We start from the raw sequence: 21,386 nt of genomic DNA on the forward strand, positions 1-21,386 counted from the left end.
TCCAGAGCAACTTACAGTTAGTGCATACATTTACATTACATTTTAGTCATTTAGCATACATTTTCATACTGGCCCCCCGTGGGAAACGAACCCACAACCCTGGCGTTGCAAGCGCCATGCTCTACCAACTGAGCTACAGGGGACTATTCTGGGATATTTAATTTCAGCTCATGAAACATGGGACCAACACTTTACATGTTGCGTTTATATTTTGGTTCAGTGTATTTGGTGTGGATAGTAAGGATGATCGATTCTAGCCAATGGGGACCACCGCACTCAGGTTTTTGAAGTCTCGATCAACAGTGGTAAAAAAGGTAAGGAGAAAGTGGAATTCAGGAGATGAACACCATCACCCATTCTACACGTTTTATTAGTCACAAATATGTAAGAATCTATTTGCCCAGACATTGCTCAAGTTGGCCTATATATCCCTGTTCGAAGAGATACATGCCTAGATTGATGTCATTTTAGCCATTATATATACACTGTCAGTCTTTTCAAATGATCTGCTGCTTGTTTACTAGTGTCTACATTTGATTTACAGTGTTATATTACAAGTACTGCAGAATATGGTTTGCTTGCTTGCTCATCATACTCCTTCCTGTAAGATGCAAGTCATCTCTGAGCCTCATAGAAAGGATATTTAATATCTTTACAATAAGTGATTACTGATAAAACGTTGTGTTTCCCAGTATGGCAACATCATCTTCAACCATTTGCCCGTCTGTTTGTGGAGTCACTGGAGGTGTGTTCATTTCGTTTGAACTACAGGCTCCATGGTATGCTTTGCCTTGATTGCATTCGATTAGGAACCGGGCTGCCTCCCGGGCGTGAGGCAGGTGCCCCGTTCAAAGGCTACCGCGAAGTCTGCGCAAAACAAAAGTTACGTAATTAAGCACATGTAATAATTACTAAGATTCGGTGTTTCCCATGCAAAAGGTACCATGCTGCCTTGTTGACAAAATGACCAAGCAGCGTAGATTACAGTTCGATTTCAGAACGGCGCGCCTCCCTCCCCGCTTTCGCCCGATGACGTGCCGGGCATATGCCAGGTGCCCCGCGGCTCAGCATAATCGAATCTGCTTATTACACCTCAGTGACCGCGAGGTGTGGCTTGAAGCAATGAGTGACGTTTTTGAAGGGCATTGGCCATGCTGACCGCGTTCCACAACCCCTCCCCGTTTTTCAACGGGGTTGTTCAGTACAGCACCGTTTCCGTTCAATTGAACGTACCAGAACGTAAAAACGTACTAAATGCAGGCAGGGGAAAGCCTTGATAGATCGACAAGTCAATCATTATTGGGCAAGCCCTTTAAGGCACGCCTCTTTAGCATAGCTCGGCCAATCAGAGTGTCGGATTCATGAGGGAGTGCCCCATCCCCCACTAAACACAGCCCTGCCAGACAGTGGTTTAGGAAGTGAATGACGTCTCTGCATTTGCAGGCCGCGGACGCAGGGTTGGGTTTCTATTTTCACAGCCGAGATTCGGGGGGGAACAATAACATGGAGCCGGAGATGGAGGACAACACGTTGGAATTAATGGTAAGCTTTGGTGATTAGGTGCCCGGGGTTGCTATTGGGCCCGAAAAGGAGCCGTGGAGGCTTAAATCGAAGGCTAAACGGGGTACCAATCCGAACCGACGGTCAGGAGAGGTGGAGGAAAAATGAGGGGGAACTAGAAATAGAGGGAGGGCCTGAAAGAGCGATATTTTTCCTTGAGGATCCTGGTCCAGCGATTGACTAGGTCGTCGACACCTAGCTATCGTTGAAAGTGACAGGATAGTCCCTTATTTTTGCAGTAGCCAATTTGAATCAGTAACATGTAAAATAGTTGAAAGGTTACTGAAAGTCGTCAGCTGAAGAAAGCCAATATTTTTGGGGTAGCGTTTCACTGCAGTGACGCTGCGCCACTCGGCCCAGTGTCATAGTTAGCTAGCTAGCTAACTAGCTAGCCTGTTAGTTATGGACACAACGTACCTGACTAGCTATAGAAATGTAATTTAAAATCGTGTTAGCGCGCAGTCTTCATTGGTAGTTGATTAGCTAGCTGAACTAGCCACATTATCAGTCCAAAAGCCAATATATCATATTTCGGGAGGTTATAGCTGTTTGCCCAGAGTTCTAGCTTGCAAGTTTTCTAGTTGTTGGTCTGACATCATTTTTGATAGACATCTGCCTGTCAAAAGACTGGCAATTGGCTAACGTGAGAATACTACTACAGTGTTGGTAGCTAGCTAACGTTAGTAGCTGTAAACCGAGTTGATAGCTACAGTAAGCCAGATAATTACAGTAAAAGGGTCTGATCAAAAAGTAACCGATTTGGTTGCAGCCAGCACAACAGTTATCAGCCACAGTTGTTTGTTTTGGGAGAGAAAGTGAAATTCAACAGAACAAGACTGGCTCCTCACACCACAGCAAGGATAGCATTACCTTCACACTGAATGCAGGCAGGGGAAAGCCTTGAATGAATCTGTCAGGACTTGAGTTTTCCCATTTCCTATTTAGGTAAAAGTCACACCCCTCTCTTAAACACAACAACTTTAAAATTAGCCCTGCAAGTAAACTACATTGAACTTGAGCTAGGATACATTCAATGTTTCTGATCTATTTACCCTCAGGCCTTCCCAGTACCCAGATGTAGCCTTTCCCCAACCTAGACCATATTAGATGGTCCTATTATATGGCCTACTTTCACTGAATTGTCTGGCAATGTACACTCATGTTGGGTTTGTTCTAGATTGTTTTCTGTGTGTGTGTCTGTGCATTTTGTCCCTATGTAAATCACTAACCACTTCAATAGTGTGAGGATGGCAGAGCAGAGGGCGGGGCATGAACAAAAATCCAAGGGCTGAAAATGGACAAACATGCCCGTTGCCCCTCCCACTCCTCTTCCTATCCCCACCCACTTCATATGTAATAATGCTTTTGTGTGTCTGACTATGCCTTGTGTTTGAAAGTGTGTGTATGTGTTTTTACGCTCACTGTGCAAATGTGTGTGTAGTTCTAATACTGGTTTTTCCCCTCACTACCCCCCAACTCCTCTTCTCCTCAAAAACACTGGTTTGGTTACACATCTCTCTCTCTCTTCTCAACAACAATCTGTTCTTTACTCTTTCCTATTCTGTTTGGCCATCATTCTCTTCGCTCCTAATTTCTCCCACTCCTTTTGTCTGTATTCTATCACTCTGTCTCCACCCTTCTTCCTCCTGCGGCTCTATCTATCCTCTAAACCTCATCTCCTTTCCTCCCCCCTTCATCTCCCTTGTTCCCTCATCTCTCTTTTCCTCTATCCTCGTCACCCTTTCTCTCCCTCCCTGTCTCGTTCCTATTTTCTCTCCTTTCATTCCTCTCTCTCTCTCTCTCACACAGAGCTCTGTGCCTCGCTCTCTCTGGCTGGGCTGCTCCTCGGTGGCAGAGAGTTTGTGTGCACTCAGGTGCCAGCAGAGCATCCCCTCCACCCGGGCTCACAACCAGGTTCTGCTACTCTCTCCTCTTAATTCTGACCTACCTACCTACCTACTGCCCCACTCACCCCTCCCTCCTCCTCCTCCCTCAGCCCTTCTCACCCCCTAACACCACACCACCACATACTGTGTCTTGCATCCTCCCATGGCCCTTTTGCCTTCCTGCCTCTCGCTCCCCAAAAACCTTCTCTTCTCTTGGGCACCTCTCTGGCATCTTCTGCTCCAAGGTAGATCCAGCCCAGCTTCCAGGAGATTTTGGCTTAAGTTGATATGTAGCCTCTTAGACAACGGTTGGTCACTGCAGACGAGCACTACCTGAAAGATGCTTCCATGTTTCCTGGGTAAAAAAAAGCTGAAGTGACACAAAGAAAAAAATGCCATCAAAGAGCAAGTTGTTTTTTTGTTAACATTACACCATAAACTGAACATTGATGATAAGCCACTGTGAGCATAATAGGCTAACACATGAATCACAGGAACAGGGTTCTATCAAGCCTGGCCAAACCTAGCTAGTGCTGATCGAAGTGAAAGTTAAGCTTCCGGTAGCTAGGCTACGTCTCTCACTCCCTCGCTACTGTAAAGAGGAAGCGTTGCATGTTGTTTTAAAGAACCAAAAAATAGGCACAATTCTGTGGTTATTGCCCAAGTTCACGTGATAAAAGTTGTTTAGTTAATCTGAATCAGAATAGCAGAGTTGGAGCTGCTGCTGGCTGGGGGGACAATAAGGAGAGGCTACCAGAGCACGTTGCCTGGGGAGCAGTGCTAGGTTGCCTGGAGGTGTGTAGGACAGGTGGTGCTTTAGGACCCCCCCGCCCTGCCTGTTAAGCGGAGAGTGAGGCTCCATGGTATGCTTGCCTGGGTGTCACTGGCTGCCTGTCCCTATAGCCTAGGCTGCTCTCTCTACACAACCTGTCTTATCTGTCTGTCTGCTTTGTACGGAACTGCTAGTGTCTGCATCAGCCTTGACCCCTGACCTTGTCTGTGTACCCGTCTGTCTGTCAACCCGTTTGTCTGTCCTGTTACTATTGGTCTAAAACAGTGGTCACCAACTGGTTGATCACGATCAACTGGTCGATCTCCTCCAATTCTGTAAAAAACCCAACAATAAAGACTTGCATTCCTATTACGGTATATAAAACATTTTTGTGCTGTACGGTTTAAGTTGTTATTCAGCACTGTCAGCACTTTGTTCTACACCTTTATAAGCCATAAAATGCGCGTTCTCCCTACTTCCACACGCTACAACCAGCACTGCAGCTGCAATCAATGAGTGTAGCAAAGTGTTCCGATAAGCTTGTTGATATTATTAGCAGCTTGTCTTTAATATTGAGGAATATTTCACTTTCTCTGGTCATAGGAGTAACAACATGAATTGGTACATGAGGCAGAAATAATGCAGTGCAACATGAGTTTCGCCATCAGCTGGAAGACTGTGTCCCCTTTTCTCAGCGGAGGGAAGGAGGGCGGAGGGACGGTGAGGCGGGTGAGATGCAGCCTCACTGCTGCTCCCTCCCTCCCCTCCGACTGACCATCAGATGCAGGCCATCAGTCCAGGAAAAAAATAAGAAGCAAATTATTATGCTCACTTAGCTGTGCCTCAAGTAATACAACAAATTATCTATTACCAGTGTGATCATATAACTACCTACATTTAAAAAAGAATGAGAAGAACAACATTGGCCAGGCCATTCAACCATAGCCAATATGCAGAGATAATGTATTGGGCCTATAGCCTACTGCACAAACCTCATTGCTACAGAACTGTTTTTAATTTGATTTGTTAATGTTGCATAGGCAAAACACATTTTAAACTTTTTTTTATGTTTAAGAACATCTGAGCGGTAGATCTCGGCTTGCATTTTGACTCAAAGTGATCTTGACAGAAAAGGTTGGTGACCACTGGTCTAAAATGATCCAGTGCATTATCAATATCAGTTTCATTTTTGCAAATGAGATAGCCTACAGTAGCACGTCTCTCTTCTATCTGAGGAAATACCTTCTATGGTTGTCTTCTACCGACATCCATACACACCTGGACAGGGCTGTCAATAGTCTGACTGGTTCAGATGAAGTGTGTGTCAGGGACAAGGACATGTTACAAACCTGCGCTGTGTGTGTCTGAGCATTTTAATGGGATACAGGGAGAGCGTAAGCCGGTCTGGTCAAACCTCTAACAGTACTCCTCCCATCTCGCTCTCTTTCTCGCTTGCTCTCTTTCTCGCTCTCTTTCTTTCTTTCTCGCTCCCTTTCTTTCTCGCTCGCTCCCTCTCTTTCTCGCTCGCTCCCTCTCTTTCTCGCTCGCTCGCTCTCTTTCTCGCTCTCTCGCTCGCTCTTTCTCGCTCTCTTTCTCGCTCGCTCGCTCTTCTCGCTCCCTCTCTTTCTCGCTCCCTCTCTTTCTCGCTCCCTCTCTTTCTCGCTCGCTCTCTTTCGCTCCTCTCTTTCTCGCTCCCTCTCTTTCTCGCTCGCTCTCTTTCTCTCTTTCTCGCTCGCTCTTTCTCTCTCGCTCGCTCGCTCTTTTTCTCTCTCGCTCGCTTTCTCGCTCGCTCTCTTTCTCGCTCGCTTTTCTCGCTCGCTCTCTTTCTCGCTCGCTCTTTCTCGCTCGCTCTCTTTCTCGCTCGCTCGCTCGCTCTCTTTCTCGCTCGCTCGCTCTTGCTCGCTCGCTCTCTCTTTCTCTCTCGCTCGCTCTTTCTCGCTCGCTCTTTCTCTTTCGCTCTTTCTCTCTTGCTCTCTCGCTCGCTCTTTTGCTCTCTCTCGCTCGCTCTTTTGCTCTCTCTCGCTCGCTTCTTTTTGCTCTCTCGCCGCTCTTTTGCTCTCGCTCGCTCTTTTGCTCTCGCTCGCTCTTTTGCTCTCGCTCGCTCTTTTGCTCTCGCTCGCTCTTTTGCTCTCGCTCGCTCTTTTGCTCTCGCTCGCTCTTTTGCTCTCGCTCGCTCTTTTGCTCTCGCTCGCTCTTTTACTCTCGCTCGCTCTTTTGCTCTTTCTCGTTCGCTCTTTCTCTCTCTTGCTCTTTCTCTCTCGCTCGCTCTTTCTCTCTCTCGCTCGCTCTTTCTCTCTCGCGCTCGCTCGCTCTTTCTCTCTCTCGCTCGCTCTTTCTCTCTCTCGCTCGCTCTTTCTCTCTCTCGCTCTTTCTCTCGCTCGCTCGCTCGCTCTTTCTCGCTCGCTCGCTCTTTCTCGCCGCTCGCTCGCTCTTTCTCTCTCGCTGCTTTGCTTTTCTCGCTCGCTCGCTTTTTCTCTCTCGCTCTTTCTCTCTCGCTCTCGCTCGATCGCTCTTTTGCTCTCTCTCACTCGCTCTTTCTCTCTCTCACTCTTTCTCGCTCTCTCTCGCTCTTTCTCGCTCTCTCTCGCTCGCTTGCTCTATTTCTCGCTCGCTCGCTCTCTTGCTCTTTTTCTCTCTCGCTCGCTCTTTTTTTCTCTCGCTCGCTCACTTTCTCGCTCGCTCTCTCTTTCTCGCTCGCTCTCTCTTTCTCGCTCGCTCGCTCTCTTTCTCTCTCGCTCGCTCGCTCTCTCTCGCTCTTTTGCTCTCTCTCGCTCGCTCTTTCTCTCTCTTGGTCTTTCTCTCTCTTGGTCTTTCTCTCTCTTGCTCTTTCTCTCTCGCTCTTTCTTTCTTTCTCTCGCTCGCTCTTTCTCTCGCTCTCTCGCTCTTTCTATCTCTCTCTCGCTCTTTCTCTCTCGCTCGCTCTTTCGCTCTCGCTCGATCGCTCTTTTGCTCTCTCTCACTCGCTCTCTCTCGCTCTCTCTCGCTCGCTCACTCTCTTTCTCGCTCTCTCTCCCTCCTTCCCCTTCTCTGTCTGTGTTGGAAAGTTGGGTACTACCAGATGATGGTTTCGTTACTGTAGGGTTTGTCTAGCAGCCAGTGACAACCACATGCTCCTGTTTAATTTCCTGTCCAGACTGCACATCACAGGCAGAGGAGATGGAGATCCGCTTTTTTACGTTGCCGTGTGTGTGAGATTGTACGCTGTACATTCATGTGTTACTTTACCTTTTAATTCACTCTAATCAGTCATGTTGTCTCTCCATACAGAACACAACAGTCATGTTGTTGTCTCTCCATACAGGACACATCAGTCATGTTCTTGTCTCTCCATTCAGAACACATCAGTCATGTTCTTGTCTCTCCATACAGAACACATCAGTCATGTTCTTGTCTCTCCATACAGAACACATCAGTCATGTTGTCTCTCCATTCAGAACACATCAGTCATGTTCTTGTCTCTCCATTCAGAACACAACAGTCATGTTGTTGTCTCTCCATACAGAACACATCAGTCATGTTGTCTCTCCATACAGAACACATCAGTCATGTTGTCTCTCCATACAGAACACATCAGTCATGTTGTCTCTCCATACAGAACACATCAGTCATGTTCTTGTCTCTCCATACAGAACACATCAGTCATGTTCTTGTCTCTCCATACAGAACACATCAGTCATGTTCTTGTCTCTCCATACAGAACACATCAGTCATGTTCTTGTCTCTCCATACAGGACACATCAGTCATGTTGTTGTCTCTCCATTCAGAACACATCAGTCATGTTGTTGTCTCTCCATTCAGAACACATCAGTCATGTTGTCGTCTCTCCATTCAGAACACATCAGTCATGTTGTTGTCTCTCCATTCAGAACACATCAGTCATGTTCTTGTCTCTCCATACAGGACACTTCAGTCATGTTCTTGTCTCTCCATACAGAACACTTCAGTCATGGAGTCACAGAACCACGTAGACGACCTCTCCCCAAAGAAAACCACAATTCTCACCAAGGTGTGTGTGTAGGTGGATTATGAGTGTTTGTGTAATGTGTATTAGAGATATTAAATCATATAATGTATCAATCGTCCTTAAAAAAGCACTTAAGTTATGACAATGGGAAATTAGATTTCAGTGGGAAAGGAACTCGTAGTGAAGTGTGTGTTTATGGATGTGTGTGTGTGTGTGTGTGTTAGGGATGTGCATCTTTCCCATTCAAGACGATTCTATACATATTTACATACATGGGCTATGATACAGGAGCGATACGTTTTAGTTTGAAAGTTTATGCATTTGTTGCATTAACATTCATTTTAAATTCGAATCTGCTGTTGATAGAGCGCATGAGCTGGGCCTCTGAGCTGGATCTGTCAGAGCTGACATCTGTTTGTTGTGTGTATGTATGTAAATGATGTACAGTGGGGAAAAAAAGTATTTAGTCAGCCACCAATTGTGCAAGTTCTCCCACTTAAAAAGATGAGAGAGGCCTGTAATTTTCATCATAGGTACACGTCAACTATTACAGACAAAATGAGAAAAAATTCTCCAGAAAATCACATTGTAGGATTTTTAATGATTTTATTTGCAAATGATGGTGGAAAATAAGTATTTGGTCAATAACAAAAGTTTCTCAATACTTTGTTATATACCCTTTGTTGGCAATGACACAGGTCAAACGTTTTCTGTAAGTCTTCACAAGGTTTTCACACACTGTTGCTGCTATTTTGGCCCATTCCTCCATGCAGATCTCCTCTAGAGCAGTGATGTTTTGGGGCTGTCGCTGGGCAACACGGACTTTCAACTCCCTCCAAAGATTTTCTATGGGGTTGAGATCTGGAGACTGGCTAGGCCACTCCAGGACCTTGAAATGCTTCTTACGAAGCCACTCCTTCGTTGCCCGGGCAGTGTGTTTGGGATCATTGTCATGCTGAAAGACCCAGCCACGTTTCATCTTCAATGCCCTTGCTGATGGAAGGAGGTTTTCACTCAAAATCTCACGATACATGGCCCCATTCATTCTTTCCTTTACACGGATCAGTCGTCCTGGTCCCTTTGCAGAAAAACAGCCCCAAAGCATGATGTTTCCACCCCCCATGCTTCACAGTAGGTATGGTGTTCTTTGGATGCAACTCAGCATTCTTTGTCCTCCAAACACGACGAGTTGAGTTTTTTACCAAAAAGTTATATTTTGGTTTCATCTGACCATATGACATTCTCCCAATCCTCTTCTGGATCATCCAAATGCACTCTAGCAAACTTCAGACGGGCCTGGACATGTACTGGCTTAAGCAGGGGGACCCGTCTGGCACTGCAGGATTTGAGTCCCTGGCGGCGTAGTGTGTTACTGATGGTAGGCTTTGTTACTTTGGTCCCAGCTCTCTGCAGGTCATTCACTAGGTCCCCCCGTGTGGTTCTGGGATTTTTGCTCACCGTTCTTGTGATCATTTTGACCCCACGGGGTGAGATCTTGCATGGAGACCCAGATCGAGGGAGATTATCAGTGGTCTTGTATGTCTTCCATTTCCTAATAATTGCTCCCACAGTTGATTTCTTCAAACCAAGCTGCTTTCCTATTGCAGATTCAGTCTTCCCAGCCTGGTGCAGGTCTACAATTTTGTTTCTGGTGTCCTTTGACAGCTCTTTGGTCTTGGCCATAGTGGAGTTTGGAGTGTGACTGTTTGAGGTTGTGGACAGGTGTCTTTTATACTGATAACAAGTTCAAACAGGTGCCATTAATACAGGTAACGAGTGGAGGACAGAGGAGCCTCTTAAAGAAGAAGTTACAGGTCTGTGAGAGCCAGAAATCTTGCTTGTTTGTAGGTGACCAAATACTTATTTTCCACCATAATTAGCAAATAAATTCATAAAAAATCCTCCGTGATTTTCTGGATTTTTTTCTTCTCAATTTGTCTGTCATAGTTGATGTGTACCTATGATGAAAATTACAGGCCTCATCTTTTTAAGTGGGAGAACTTGCACAATTGGTGGCTGACTAAATACTTTTTTCCCCCACTGTATGTCTATGGTGTATGTACACTATATACAAAAGTATTTGGACACCTTAAAATGAGTGGATTCGGCTATTTCAGCCACACCCATTGCTGACAGGTGTATAAAATCGAGCACACAGACATGCAATCTCCATAGACAAACATTGGCAGTGGAATGGCCTTACTGAAGAGCTCAGTGACTTTCAACGTGGCACTGTCACCACTTATCCAACAAGTCAGTTCGTCGTATTTCTGCCCTGCTAGCGCTGCCCCGGTCAACTGTAAGTGCTGTTATTGTGAAGTGGAAACATCTAGGAGCAACAACGTCTCAGCAGCTAAGTGGTAGGCCACACAAGCTCACAGAACGGGACCGCCGAGTGCTGATGCTCGTAGCGCGTAAATAGTGTCTGTCCTCTGTTGCAACTTTCACTACCGAGTTCCAAACTCTCTCTGGAAGCAATATCAGCACAATAACTGTTTGTCGGGAGCTTCATGAAATGGGTTTCCATGGCCAAGCAGCTGCACACAAGCCTGGAGTGATGTAAAGCTCGCTGCCATTGGACTCTGGAGCAGTGGAAACACGTTCTCTGGAATAATGAATCACGCTTCACCATCTGGCAGTCCGACGGACGGATCTGGGTTTGGCAGATGCCTGGAGAACGCTACCTGCCCCAATGCATAGTGCCAACTGTAAAGTTTGGTGGATGAGGAATAATGTTCTGGAGCTGTTTTTCATTGTTCGGGCTAGGCCCCTTAGTTTCAGGGAAGGGAAATCTTAACGCTACAGCATACAATGACATTCTAGACGATTTGGGGGAAGGCCCTTTCCTGTTTCAGAGCAGACTGACGACCTCTGTCTGAGAGAGAGAGAAATTGTAGTGACTAAAGGGTATTGATGGGGAATAACATCTGTAATGTTCTTGTTCTTATGTCTGCGTGTATGTGTGCCCGTGCACAAAGCGAGGTCCATACAGAAATTGTTTGTCGAGATCGTTGTGGAAGAACTTGACTGGCCTACACAGAGCCCTGACCTCAACCCAATCGAACACCTTTGGGATGAATAGGAACGCCGACTGTGAGCCAGGCCTAATCGCCCAACATCAGTGCCCGACCTCACTAATGCTCTTGTGGCTGAATGGAAGCAAGTCCCTGCAGCAATGTTCCAACATCTAGTGGAAAGCCTTCCCAGAAGAGTGGAAGCTGTTCTAGCAGCAAAGGGGGGACCAACTTCATATTAATGCCCATGATTTTGGAATGAGTTGATCGACGAGCAGGTGTTCACGTACTTTTGTGTGTCTATGGCGTATACCCCTCAAACGCAACTCTGGCCCTCAAAGCTGGTTCCACTGCGTTTAAAAAAAAATGTTCCCCTCTAATCAGGGACTGATTTAGACTTGGGACACCAGGTGGGTGTAATTAATTATCAGGTAGAACATAAAACATTTACATTTTAGTCATTTAGCAGACGCTCTAATCCAGAGCGACTTACAGTTAGTGAGTGCATACATTATTATATTTTTATTTTTCATACTGGCCCCCCGTGGGAATCGAACCCACAACCCTGGTGTTGCAAACGCCATGCTCTATCAACTGAGCTACATCCCTGCCGGCCATTCCCTCCCCTACCCTGGACGACGCTGGGCCAATTAAAACCAGCAGCCTCTGGACCTCCTAGGTTAAGAGTTGAATACCCCTGCTGTGAACTATTTAGGCACCTGATCAGAGCCATAAGGGAGACTAGGAATCTACCACACCACTATCAGATTAGAGCCATAAGGGAGACTAGGAATCTACCACACCACTACCAGATTAGAGCCATAAGGGAGACTAGGCATCTACCACCTCACTACCACTATCAGATTAGAGCCATAAGGGAGATTTAGGCATCTACCACCCCACTACCACTATCAGATTAGAGCCATAAGGGAGATTTAGGCATCTACCACCCCACTACCACTATCAGATTAGAGCCATAAGGGAGACTAGGCATCTACCACACCACTATCAGATTAGAGCCATAAGAGAGACTAGGCATCTACCACCCCACTACCACTATCAGATTAGAGCCATAAGGGAGACTAGGCATCTACCACCCCACTATCAGATTAGAGCCATAAAAGAGACTAGGCATCTACCACACCACTACCACTATCAGATTAGAGCCATAAGGGAGACTAGGCATCTACCACACCACTATCAGATTAGAGCCATAAGGGAATCTACCACCCCACTACCACTATCAGATTAGAGCCATAAAGGAGACTAGGCATCTACCACACCACTATCAGATTAGAGCCATAAGGGAGACTAGGAATCTACCACCCCACTACCACTATCAGATTAGAGCCATAAGGGAGACTAGGCATCTACCACACCACTATCAGATTAGAGCCATAAGGGAGACTAGGCATCTACCACCCCACTACCACTATCAGATTAGAGCCATAAGAGAGACTAGGCATCTACCACACCACTATCAGATTAGAGCCATAAGGGAGACTAGGCATCTACCACCCCACTATCAGATTAGAGCCATAAGGAGACTAGGCATCTACCACACCCACTACCACTATCAGATTAGTGGGGGCGGGGGGGCAATGTAGCCAATGTTTTTTGTCCCCCCACTTTGGTTCTGAAATCATTTCATCCACAAATTAACTTGTCATTTGTGCAGATTAAGTGTTTGAGCTAGTAATGTTTCAATATTTAGATGTTTTTAGTGAGCTTATTTTCTCCTCCTGCTTTGGCCATGCAGTGCGCCTCACAAAGTGATTTCTGTCCTCGTTAGGAAATGATCAACTTTACCCTGTATATCTAAAAATGACCATATACACTGATTGTTTAAAGCGCAACCAAAACTATTGCTGATGGTGAACCTGAACAATCAAAATAAAATCTATTGTAAGCCCGGTTCAGCAGGTATATCCAGAGGACTCTGGTAGCTTACTTTTATTCCAGTAAAACACCATTTTCAACAGGCATAGATGACAATAACCTAGCAAATTCCATAGGATGTCACTCAACTAATGAAGCCTAATAGCGCGCAAGCCATTTTAGCATTTGAATGCTGAAGGCGTTGCGCAGATGTACAAGATCAGGACCAGGTCGCCTACCTTGAGTTTGTCAGCGCGCGAATCTGGGCACAGTGTGCAGTTTGACTAGGCTACTGATATTGCCTGGGGTTGTTCGGCATGCAAAATGACTGTCAACAGTTACATGCAGTTTGACACTGAAGGAGAGGACGCATCATTTGTCACAAAAGATGAGCGGTATTTTCGGAAGGTAGAAAGAAAGTAATATGAGCAACAACAAAAAATGTGAACTAGCAATTTCTAAAGTTTGAATAGATTTTCTGACCAATGCATGCTACATTAGGGTTGGTTTGGGGTCCGCGGACCAATGCACTTGTTTCTTAAATATTTGAATCGGGGACTGATTCGTATCGGTGAATCATTACATCCCGTGTGCGTCAGTAACCCCTCTGTCCTTTCCCTGTCAGCTTAGTAACGGTCCTGTAATGACAGGCTCTCGTAAGCGTCCGTCAGAGGGGAACTGTGACAAGGAGAAGGAGCAGTGCATCGCCCTGTTTGACCAGTGGTCTGAGACTGTCCAGGTGGAGTTTGTAGAACACCTCATCTCCCGTATGTGTCACTACCAACACGGCCACATCAACTCCTACCTCAAACCCATGCTCCAACGTGACTTCATCACAGCGCTGCCAGGTAACACACACACACACACACACACACACACTTTCAGACTCTCGAACACACTCCACACACTCATTTGAATGCTTACACACACACACACACCACTCAGACTTCTGAACTCTCCCATATTCACACACTCATCCACACACACACTCCTTTCTTTCTCTCTTTCTAGCCCAGGGTCTGGACCACATAGCAGAGAACATCCTGTCGTTCCTGGATGCGCAGTCTCTGTGCTCGGCAGAGCTGGTGTGTAAGGAGTGGCAGAGGGTGATCTCAGAGGGTATGCTCTGGAAGAAACTCATAGAACGCATGGTGCGCACAGACCCCCTCTGGAAAGGCCTGTCAGAGAGGCACCAGTGGTGAGCACACACACACTGAAACAATTACACCAGACTTCTTTGAATTCTGAAACTTGAGTTCTCATTGGCTTGTTTTTCTGTCCGTCATCTCAGGGAGAAGTATCTGTTCAAGAACCGAACGACAGAAGTCCCGCCCAACTCCTACTACCACTCCCTCTACCCCAAGATCATCCAGGACATAGAGGTAAGACTGTAGCTCTGTCCACAAACAACCCCTAGCCCTTTTTGGTTTCACAGGGCTCTGGTGTAAAGTAGGACAATCTATAGGGAATAGGGAATGCCATTTGGGAAGCATGTTGTGTACCTATAGACGTTGATGAAAAGGCTTATTAATCTTGATGGAGAAGAGATCTATTTTCCTCTCTCACCTAATCTTGTTGTTCTCCCCATCAGTCTTGATCTCTTGTTTTTCCTCGCTCACATATCCACTCCTCTTTCTCTCTGTTCTATACCTGCCCTGTTGTCTTCTTGTGTATCCCCTCTCCTCTCTCTTCTTCCCACTACCTGTGAACCCCCTCCCTGGTCTCCTCTACTCTACCCCCCTGGTCTCCTCTCCTCTACCCCCCTCCCCTGGTCTCCTCCCCTCCACCCCCTTTTCCTCCACCCTCTCGCTTTCTTTTTTTTTATGTCCTCTCTCCTCCCCTCCACCCCCTCTCGCTCTTTTTAATCTCCTCCCCTCCACCCCCTCTCTCTCCTCCTTTTCCCTCTCTCTCTGTAGACTATTGAGGCTAACTGGCGGTGTGGCAGACACAACCTGCAGAGGATCCAGTGTCGGTCAGAGAACAGTAAAGGTGTCTATTGCCTCCAGTACGACGACGATAAGATCATCAGTGGCCTTAGAGACAACTCCATAAAGGTGTGTGTGTGTGTGTGTGTGTGTACCTGTCTTTTTGACGGGACAAGATGGATGAATCATCATGTACAGACAGTATTACCGACAATACCTTTTTGAAGTGAAACAGCAGCTTGTCTCTCTCGGAGAACAGACATTAATTAAAGGATGAAAGGAGTAATTTTCCCACTCTTTGTGTGTTCCACTCATCTGTCTGTCCTGGAGGGAGAAAGGGAGGGGGTGAGGATTTGTCTTGTTATTGGTTTAGAGGGGGAGACTGTGTCTGACTGAGGTACCCAGGAAAGGGCTAGCCTGCCCAGCTCCAGAGCTCTAGTGCACAGAGATCCCACCACACTGCAGGGAAATGGGGCATGAACAATACTCTGAGACCAGCTCATTCTTACCCTGACCCAAATCTCCTGCTCACTTTCTCTCTGTCCCTCTCTGTGTGTATAGATCTGGGACAAGCAGTCTCTGGAGTGTCTGAAGATTCTGACAGGTCATACAGGCTCAGTGTTGTGTCTGCAGTATGACGAGAGGGTCATAGTCACTGGCTCCTCCGACTCCACTGTCAGGTATGACACGGCCGTCATCATACACACACTTGGGGTTCGTCCAAATGGCACCCTATTCACTCTGTAGTGCACTAGTTTTGACCAGGATCCATAGGACTGGTCAAAAGTAGTGCACTACAGTATATAGGGAATACTGTGCCATTTGGGACACCTATACGGTACCTCCACACATATCTAACTACGATATGACTTCTTCATGATTAGGTCCATAGAAATACATATAGAATCCCTAGAATGGACATTGGCATCCTAGAAACGTGACTAAAAAGCTTCCTTGGTCAGGATAGCCAACCATGTCGGTTTGCATCAGTCTCCACATCTCTCTGCTTCACCCCATTCCCCCCACAGCCATCTGTGATCTGTCTTCAATCACTGTGTGTCCCAAATGGAACCTTATTCCCTATGAAGTGCACTGCTTTTGACCAGGGCCCATAGGGATCTGGTCAAAAGCAATGAACTACTTAGGGAATAGTGTACCATTTGGGACGCAATCACAGTCTGCTTCACTGTTAGTTCCGACTGTCACACTAGCCTGCCCTCCGAGTAGCCGAACATGGAGAGCCTTTAGCAGTGGCACTCTGCCTTGAGATTTATCTGTGAGATATCTGTCTATATATGAAACCTTCCTCCACATGTATTTATAGCTAGTGTGCTGCCCAGCCATCTCTCTCTTAGATACAGTAGCTATATCCACCATCTGTGAATGCCAGTCTCTCTACCACACTTAATACAGTCTGTGCTTCACTCTATCGTCTGGAGCCACACACACACACCGATTGTTGGCGTTGCCTGAAGAGATTGATATTTCAATTATATCGTCAACATTTCTCACCCTTCAGTATAGGTCTAACTAACTGTTAGATTTCCTATCTTTGACACGGTGTACAATTTGGACAGACTGTTGAGTGATTGTCAATATGGTTAGCTAACATTTTGCCTGCTGCACACAAGCTCAACCTTCACACACTCATTACTTCACTATCCAAGGAAAATGTGACTTCACTTCCTTAGCAACGGCTTGACGGGCACTTGTTTGTGGCTTTGAGTGTCAGCTTTTCCAGTGTGTGTTTGATCCTCTCTCCCTGCCCAACAGTGGAACTCAATAAAAACGTTGTTAACGGCTGGTCCCGTGTGTGTGTGTTGACTGGGACTCTGCCCAGTGTATCAGTCTGTTTGCAGTGCTTTCACTAATAAGTCTCTTTCACTCACGCTCTCGTTTTCTTTGTTTTTACAACTTTCCCTCTTTTTCCCCCTCTCCCTATCATACCCTGTCTCTCCACCCCTCTTTTCCCTCTCGCTCCTGTCTTTCTCTCTCCCCCTTCCTTCTCTCTCCCCCTCGCTCCTGTCTTTCTCTCTCCCCCTTCCTTCTCTCTCCCCCTCGCTCCTGTCTTTCTCTCTCCCCCTTCCTTCTCTCTCCCCCTCGCTCCTGTCTTTCTCTCTCCCCCTTCCTTCTTCTCCCTCGCTCCTGTCCTCTCTCCCCTCGCTCCTGTCTTTCTCTCTCCCCCTTCCTTCTCTCTCCCCCTTCCTTCTCTCTCCCCCTTCCTTCTCTCTCCCCCTTCTCTCTCGCTCTCTCTTGCTCCCCCCCCCGCAGGGTGTGGGACGTGACGTCAGGTGAAGTATTGAACACTCTGATCCATCACAACGAGGCGGTGCTCCACCTGCGCTTCTGTAACGGTCTGATGGTGACGTGTTCTAAGGACCGCTCCATCGCCGTGTGGGACATGGCCTCGCCCACCGACATCAGCCTCCGGCGGGTCCTCGTGGGGCACCGCGCCGCAGTCAACGTGGTCGACTTCGACGACAAATACATTGTGTCGGCGTCGGGAGACCGCACCATTAAGGTGAAAGGGGCGTGTGTAGATAGATCTTGGGATATAGAATGTGGGGCTTATGTGTGTGCACATGAGTATGTGATGTCTCTACAGTAGTGGATATTGGAGTTGTTTCATGTTCATATTGATGTGGGGCATCATGAGTGTCTCTCCATCTCTGCTGCCCCCTGTAGGTGTGGAGCACCAGTACGTGTGAGTTTGTACGCACGCTAAACGGACATAAGCGAGGCATCGCCTGCCTGCAGTACAGAGACAGACTGGTGGTCAGCGGCTCCTCTGATAATACCATACGGTAGGAGAGTGTGTGCGTTTTCTAGTTTCACTAGGTTTAATCGGCGTGGTGGGATGTGTGTCTGTTGGTCATGACACAGGGTTCCCCCAAGGTGCTTAAATTAAAGTACTGGAATACCTTGAAAATCAAGTTGGTACATAAAGTACTTGAATTAAAATGAGAAGAACAGACAATGATCAAATGTTTATGAAAAATATTAGAAAAATATGTTGTTCTTGTGAATACATTTCCAGGCAGACTACAGAGTTATATTTCCTCACGCGTTTCGTGCTGTGGTTGCCAGGCGAGTTTGCTCATTCCACCCACACTGCCACTCAGCCAGGCAGGTACAGAACTGATTAAGCGCTGCCAAACGTCACATCGACAGCTAAAATGCCGGGCAAATGTAGATTCAATCCTACCTTTTGTGCGTATGGAAAATGTCTAGGATCTTTTATTTCACTTTACATGTTGCGTTTTTATATTTTTGTTCAGTATAGTTTACCCACCTTTTTACCACTACATCACTGGACTCAACCAACCCACACTGTGTAAGGTGCCAAATATGTGTCAGACATTGTGAGCATGGGTGAATCGGCCCTGAAGAGCCACATGAAGGGGGATCCCTGAAGCTGCATCCTGCGCTGTCGCCAGTTCTACATTGTGATTTTTTTTTCTCTGCAACAACCTCCAGAGCTTTTTTGCCAATAGCCTCAAACACGGGGTGCCCGTGATATTCTGCTTTATCAAGCGCCAGCCGTGCTCCTGCCACTCACACAGATATTAGTGCTTGAAAAAGTACTTGAAAGTCCTTGAATTTGACTTGCCACTGTCTGTATGAACCCTAATGAGATACAATGTGTGTGTGTTAATGTATGGTCTCCAGGTTATGGGATATTGAGTGTGGAGCGTGTTTGCGAGTGTTGGAGGGTCATGAGGAACTGGTCCGCTGCATTCGCTTCGACAACAAGAGGATTGTCAGTGGTGCCTACGACGGGTGAGACACACAGTAAAACAGTTTACGGATTGATCGTTGTCTTCTTCCAACAAACACACACTGTTGTTCTGACCTTGTCTCCTCTCACTGCAGTAAGATAAAGGTGTGGGACCTGCAAGCTGCTCTGGACCCACGAGCCCCAGCCAGCACCTTGTGCCTGCGCACACTGGTGGTGAGTTTCTTTGTGTGTGTGACTCCGTCAAGGTGTTTGAGTGTTTTAATGTGTCTCTGGTCTGTTGTTGGCAGTGACCTTACGTGGTTGTCATGGTAATGTTTTTTTGTTTTTTTCAGGAGCACTCGGGACGTGTGTTCCGGCTGCAGTTTGACGAGTTCCAGATCATCAGCAGTTCCCATGACGACACCATCCTCATCTGGGACTTCCTGAATGTGTCGACCAATGGACAGTCAGAGGGCCGGTCCCCCTCACGGACCTACACCTACATCTCCAGATAGCAGGTAATACAAAACACACACACACACACACACACACACTGGCTGAAACTCTGGCTTGTAGTTGCTGACCTGTCTCTGTCCTGCAGGTGGCGCCATCCACTGCAGTGAGTCCTGGAGGAGCTGAGATCTGATTGGCTGATGGAGTGTGTTGCAGAGAGGAGCTCAACTCGTTGTGTTCTTCCTCATCCTTTTGTCCATACCCCCGTTCTGACAAGGACTCTCCCACCACACCCCTGAAACACACACACACCTGCACGTTCATATTCTGTCACTAACTTATGTTCCCCAATCTACAGTAACCCACAACAGTGGACAAGACATATCTTACTCCTTACCTTAGCAAATCCCTTCCCTTAAGAAGTCCTACCGTAAGCTCTATTTCTTCAGTTCTCACCCCCCAACCCAACCCTGCCTAGACACACGGATGGACAGAGAATGACCTTGGCGCTGCAGAGTGGGAGAGAGAGACTCTTGAACTCAGCTCTGAGAGATGGATGAGAGATGGAGTGAGTAAAGGAGGGAGGAATAAAGAGCTCTCCCTCTCACTCCTCCATCTTTCCTTGTTCCTTCTCTTCTTCTGCCTGGAATGAACAGTTGTTCGGCTCACACACTCAAGTGTTTGTGTGTGTGTGTGGAGACTTGGGGAAATCCGGCATTGAGGAAGAGGAGACTGGGCTTGTCGCCATGGAAACAGACGTGCATGTTGAGGTTGCCGGGGATACAGCGTCCTGGCAACACTCCTTTTTTCTTTTCATTTTGACTCCTCTTACATTCTTACTGTGTTTTTTATTGTTTTGTAATTTTATTTGACAAATCGTTTCGTTCTTACTAAAATCATACTAAGCATTGTAGTTCTCTTTCTTTCTCGCTCTCTCTCATTCTCTTTTCTCACTCATTTCCTCTCCATCTCTCTTTGATCATCTGTGCTTGCTTTAGTTATGAGAGAAGCTGGAACTCTGGGCTCAGTTTAGCTGTAAACTGAGTTGTCTTGTCCCAAAAAAATTGTTGTATATTAAAATGATTTTTAAAAAAGAAAATATGACATTGTGAATAAAGTACTTGGTAGTGGTGGGGTGTTGAGCCAACGTGTGTGCGGGCGCTACATCACAGTGCCCTGATGTGTTAGTCTGTGTCTTAATGACCATTTCAACTTCATTGCAGATAGTTATGGTGAATGTCTGCTCTTCTAAACTTTGCCACCAGGTGGTGCTCTAATCCTAGTTTATCACAGCCTGTCATGGTGATACACTAGTCATAACCATGTAGTTACTCTGCTTATAATCCATTACAACTGGTTCTAACACACTACCCACTCTTATGAACAGGAGAAAGAACCCTGTAGGAAAAGTATGACATTTTCTTTATCAAGAATGTGATTTTCCTTAGCAACAGTACTGGAGATGGGAGTACAGCTTTGATAGATGTGGAAACTGCAGTGGCTGCTGGGATAATTATCTTGTTCCAGGTTGTACTGTAGTTTCAAATGGCAGACTTCAAACTACAACCTGCAGTGCTTGGCTGTATCCCAAATGACACCCTGGTCAAAAGTAGTGCACTGATATAGGGATCCATTTTGAGCACATGCCTTCTCTCCTATTCATGACTGTGATAGCTGAGACTCTTGGGTAGAGTTCGGGAGCATATGTACTGTAGAAACTGGCTCCATACCGGTAGCAGTTATCCTTCGCCATCGGATGGGTGGGTTCAACTTGTTATTGGAAGTTTTGTGGAGTGTGTGTGTGAGAGGGAAAAGGAGAGGGTTTGTGTTGTTGGATATGATAGAGTACTGTGTTTAGTATAGCACTGAGTGAATTACTTGTGTCGTATGGATGTATGAGACTGTTTATAGTATGGGTGTGTGTGCTTCCTCTGGGTCTGTGGGATTTTGGCCCATCATTTCTGCTGCTCTCAGGTCACCGCTCTGTTCTCACGCACATATTTGGCATTCTTTCCCCGACATGATTACCATACACCTTCCAGTCTGGATTGGCTGCGTGGAATATTTGCCATAATTCCGAGTGGAACTGCAACGACTTTCCAGAACCCCCCCCAAAGTTCAGATTCCTCCCTCTGCTGCTCCATCCTTGTGTACAGCCCTTTCCCCCCTGAGTCAGCTGTTTGTGTCTGCCGACGTGATTGGGTGACTTGGCAGC

The 21,386-nt window shown here is 46.6% G+C and overlaps 1 protein-coding gene across 5 annotated transcripts; it reads left to right on the forward strand.

The window, feature by feature from the left end:
- Window positions 1-1,293: 1,293 nt before the first annotated feature.
- LOC121532713 (F-box and WD repeat domain-containing 11-B-like) lies at window positions 1,294-20,301 on the forward strand. 5 transcript variants are annotated; one of them, XM_041838501.2, is made up of 14 exons: window positions 1,294-1,542; window positions 3,370-3,474; window positions 8,154-8,225; window positions 13,701-13,923; window positions 14,087-14,273; window positions 14,367-14,457; window positions 14,992-15,129; window positions 15,562-15,680; window positions 17,272-17,521; window positions 17,686-17,804; window positions 18,670-18,780; window positions 18,874-18,952; window positions 19,072-19,236; window positions 19,320-20,301. In XM_041838501.2, exons 1-13 carry the CDS (start codon window positions 1,423-1,425, stop codon window positions 19,231-19,233), a joined length of 1,776 nt encoding a protein of 591 aa, XP_041694435.1. In that variant the 5' UTR covers window positions 1,294-1,422; the 3' UTR covers window positions 19,234-19,236; window positions 19,320-20,301. The 5 variants fall into 5 exon arrangements, with proteins under 5 accessions (XP_041694435.1, XP_041694449.1, XP_041694457.1 ...); XM_041838523.2 differs by lacking the exon at window positions 3,370-3,474 and having other exon boundaries at window positions 1,298-1,542; window positions 13,706-13,923; XM_041838508.2 differs by lacking the exon at window positions 3,370-3,474 and having other exon boundaries at window positions 1,303-1,542.
- Window positions 20,302-21,386: the final 1,085 nt, after the last annotated feature.

Source organism: Coregonus clupeaformis, chromosome 2, assembly GCF_020615455.1.
Source record: "Coregonus clupeaformis isolate EN_2021a chromosome 2, ASM2061545v1, whole genome shotgun sequence".
NCBI lineage: Eukaryota > Metazoa > Chordata > Actinopteri > Salmoniformes > Salmonidae > Coregonus > Coregonus clupeaformis.

What these genes read in the sequence shown, in the direction of transcription:
- LOC121532713 (XM_041838501.2), top strand. Translation starts at nt 1,423, where the DNA reads ATGACGTCTCTGCATTTGCAGGCCGCGGACGCAGGGTTGGGTTTCTAT. An exon ending in TCCTCCGACTCCACTGTCAG is followed by an intron (nt 15,681 to 17,271) that starts GTATGACACGGC and finishes CCCCCCCCGCAG; the next exon opens with GGTGTGGGACGTGACGTCAG. An exon ending in TCCTCTGATAATACCATACG is followed by an intron (nt 17,805 to 18,669) that starts GTAGGAGAGTGT and finishes TATGGTCTCCAG; the next exon opens with GTTATGGGATATTGAGTGTG.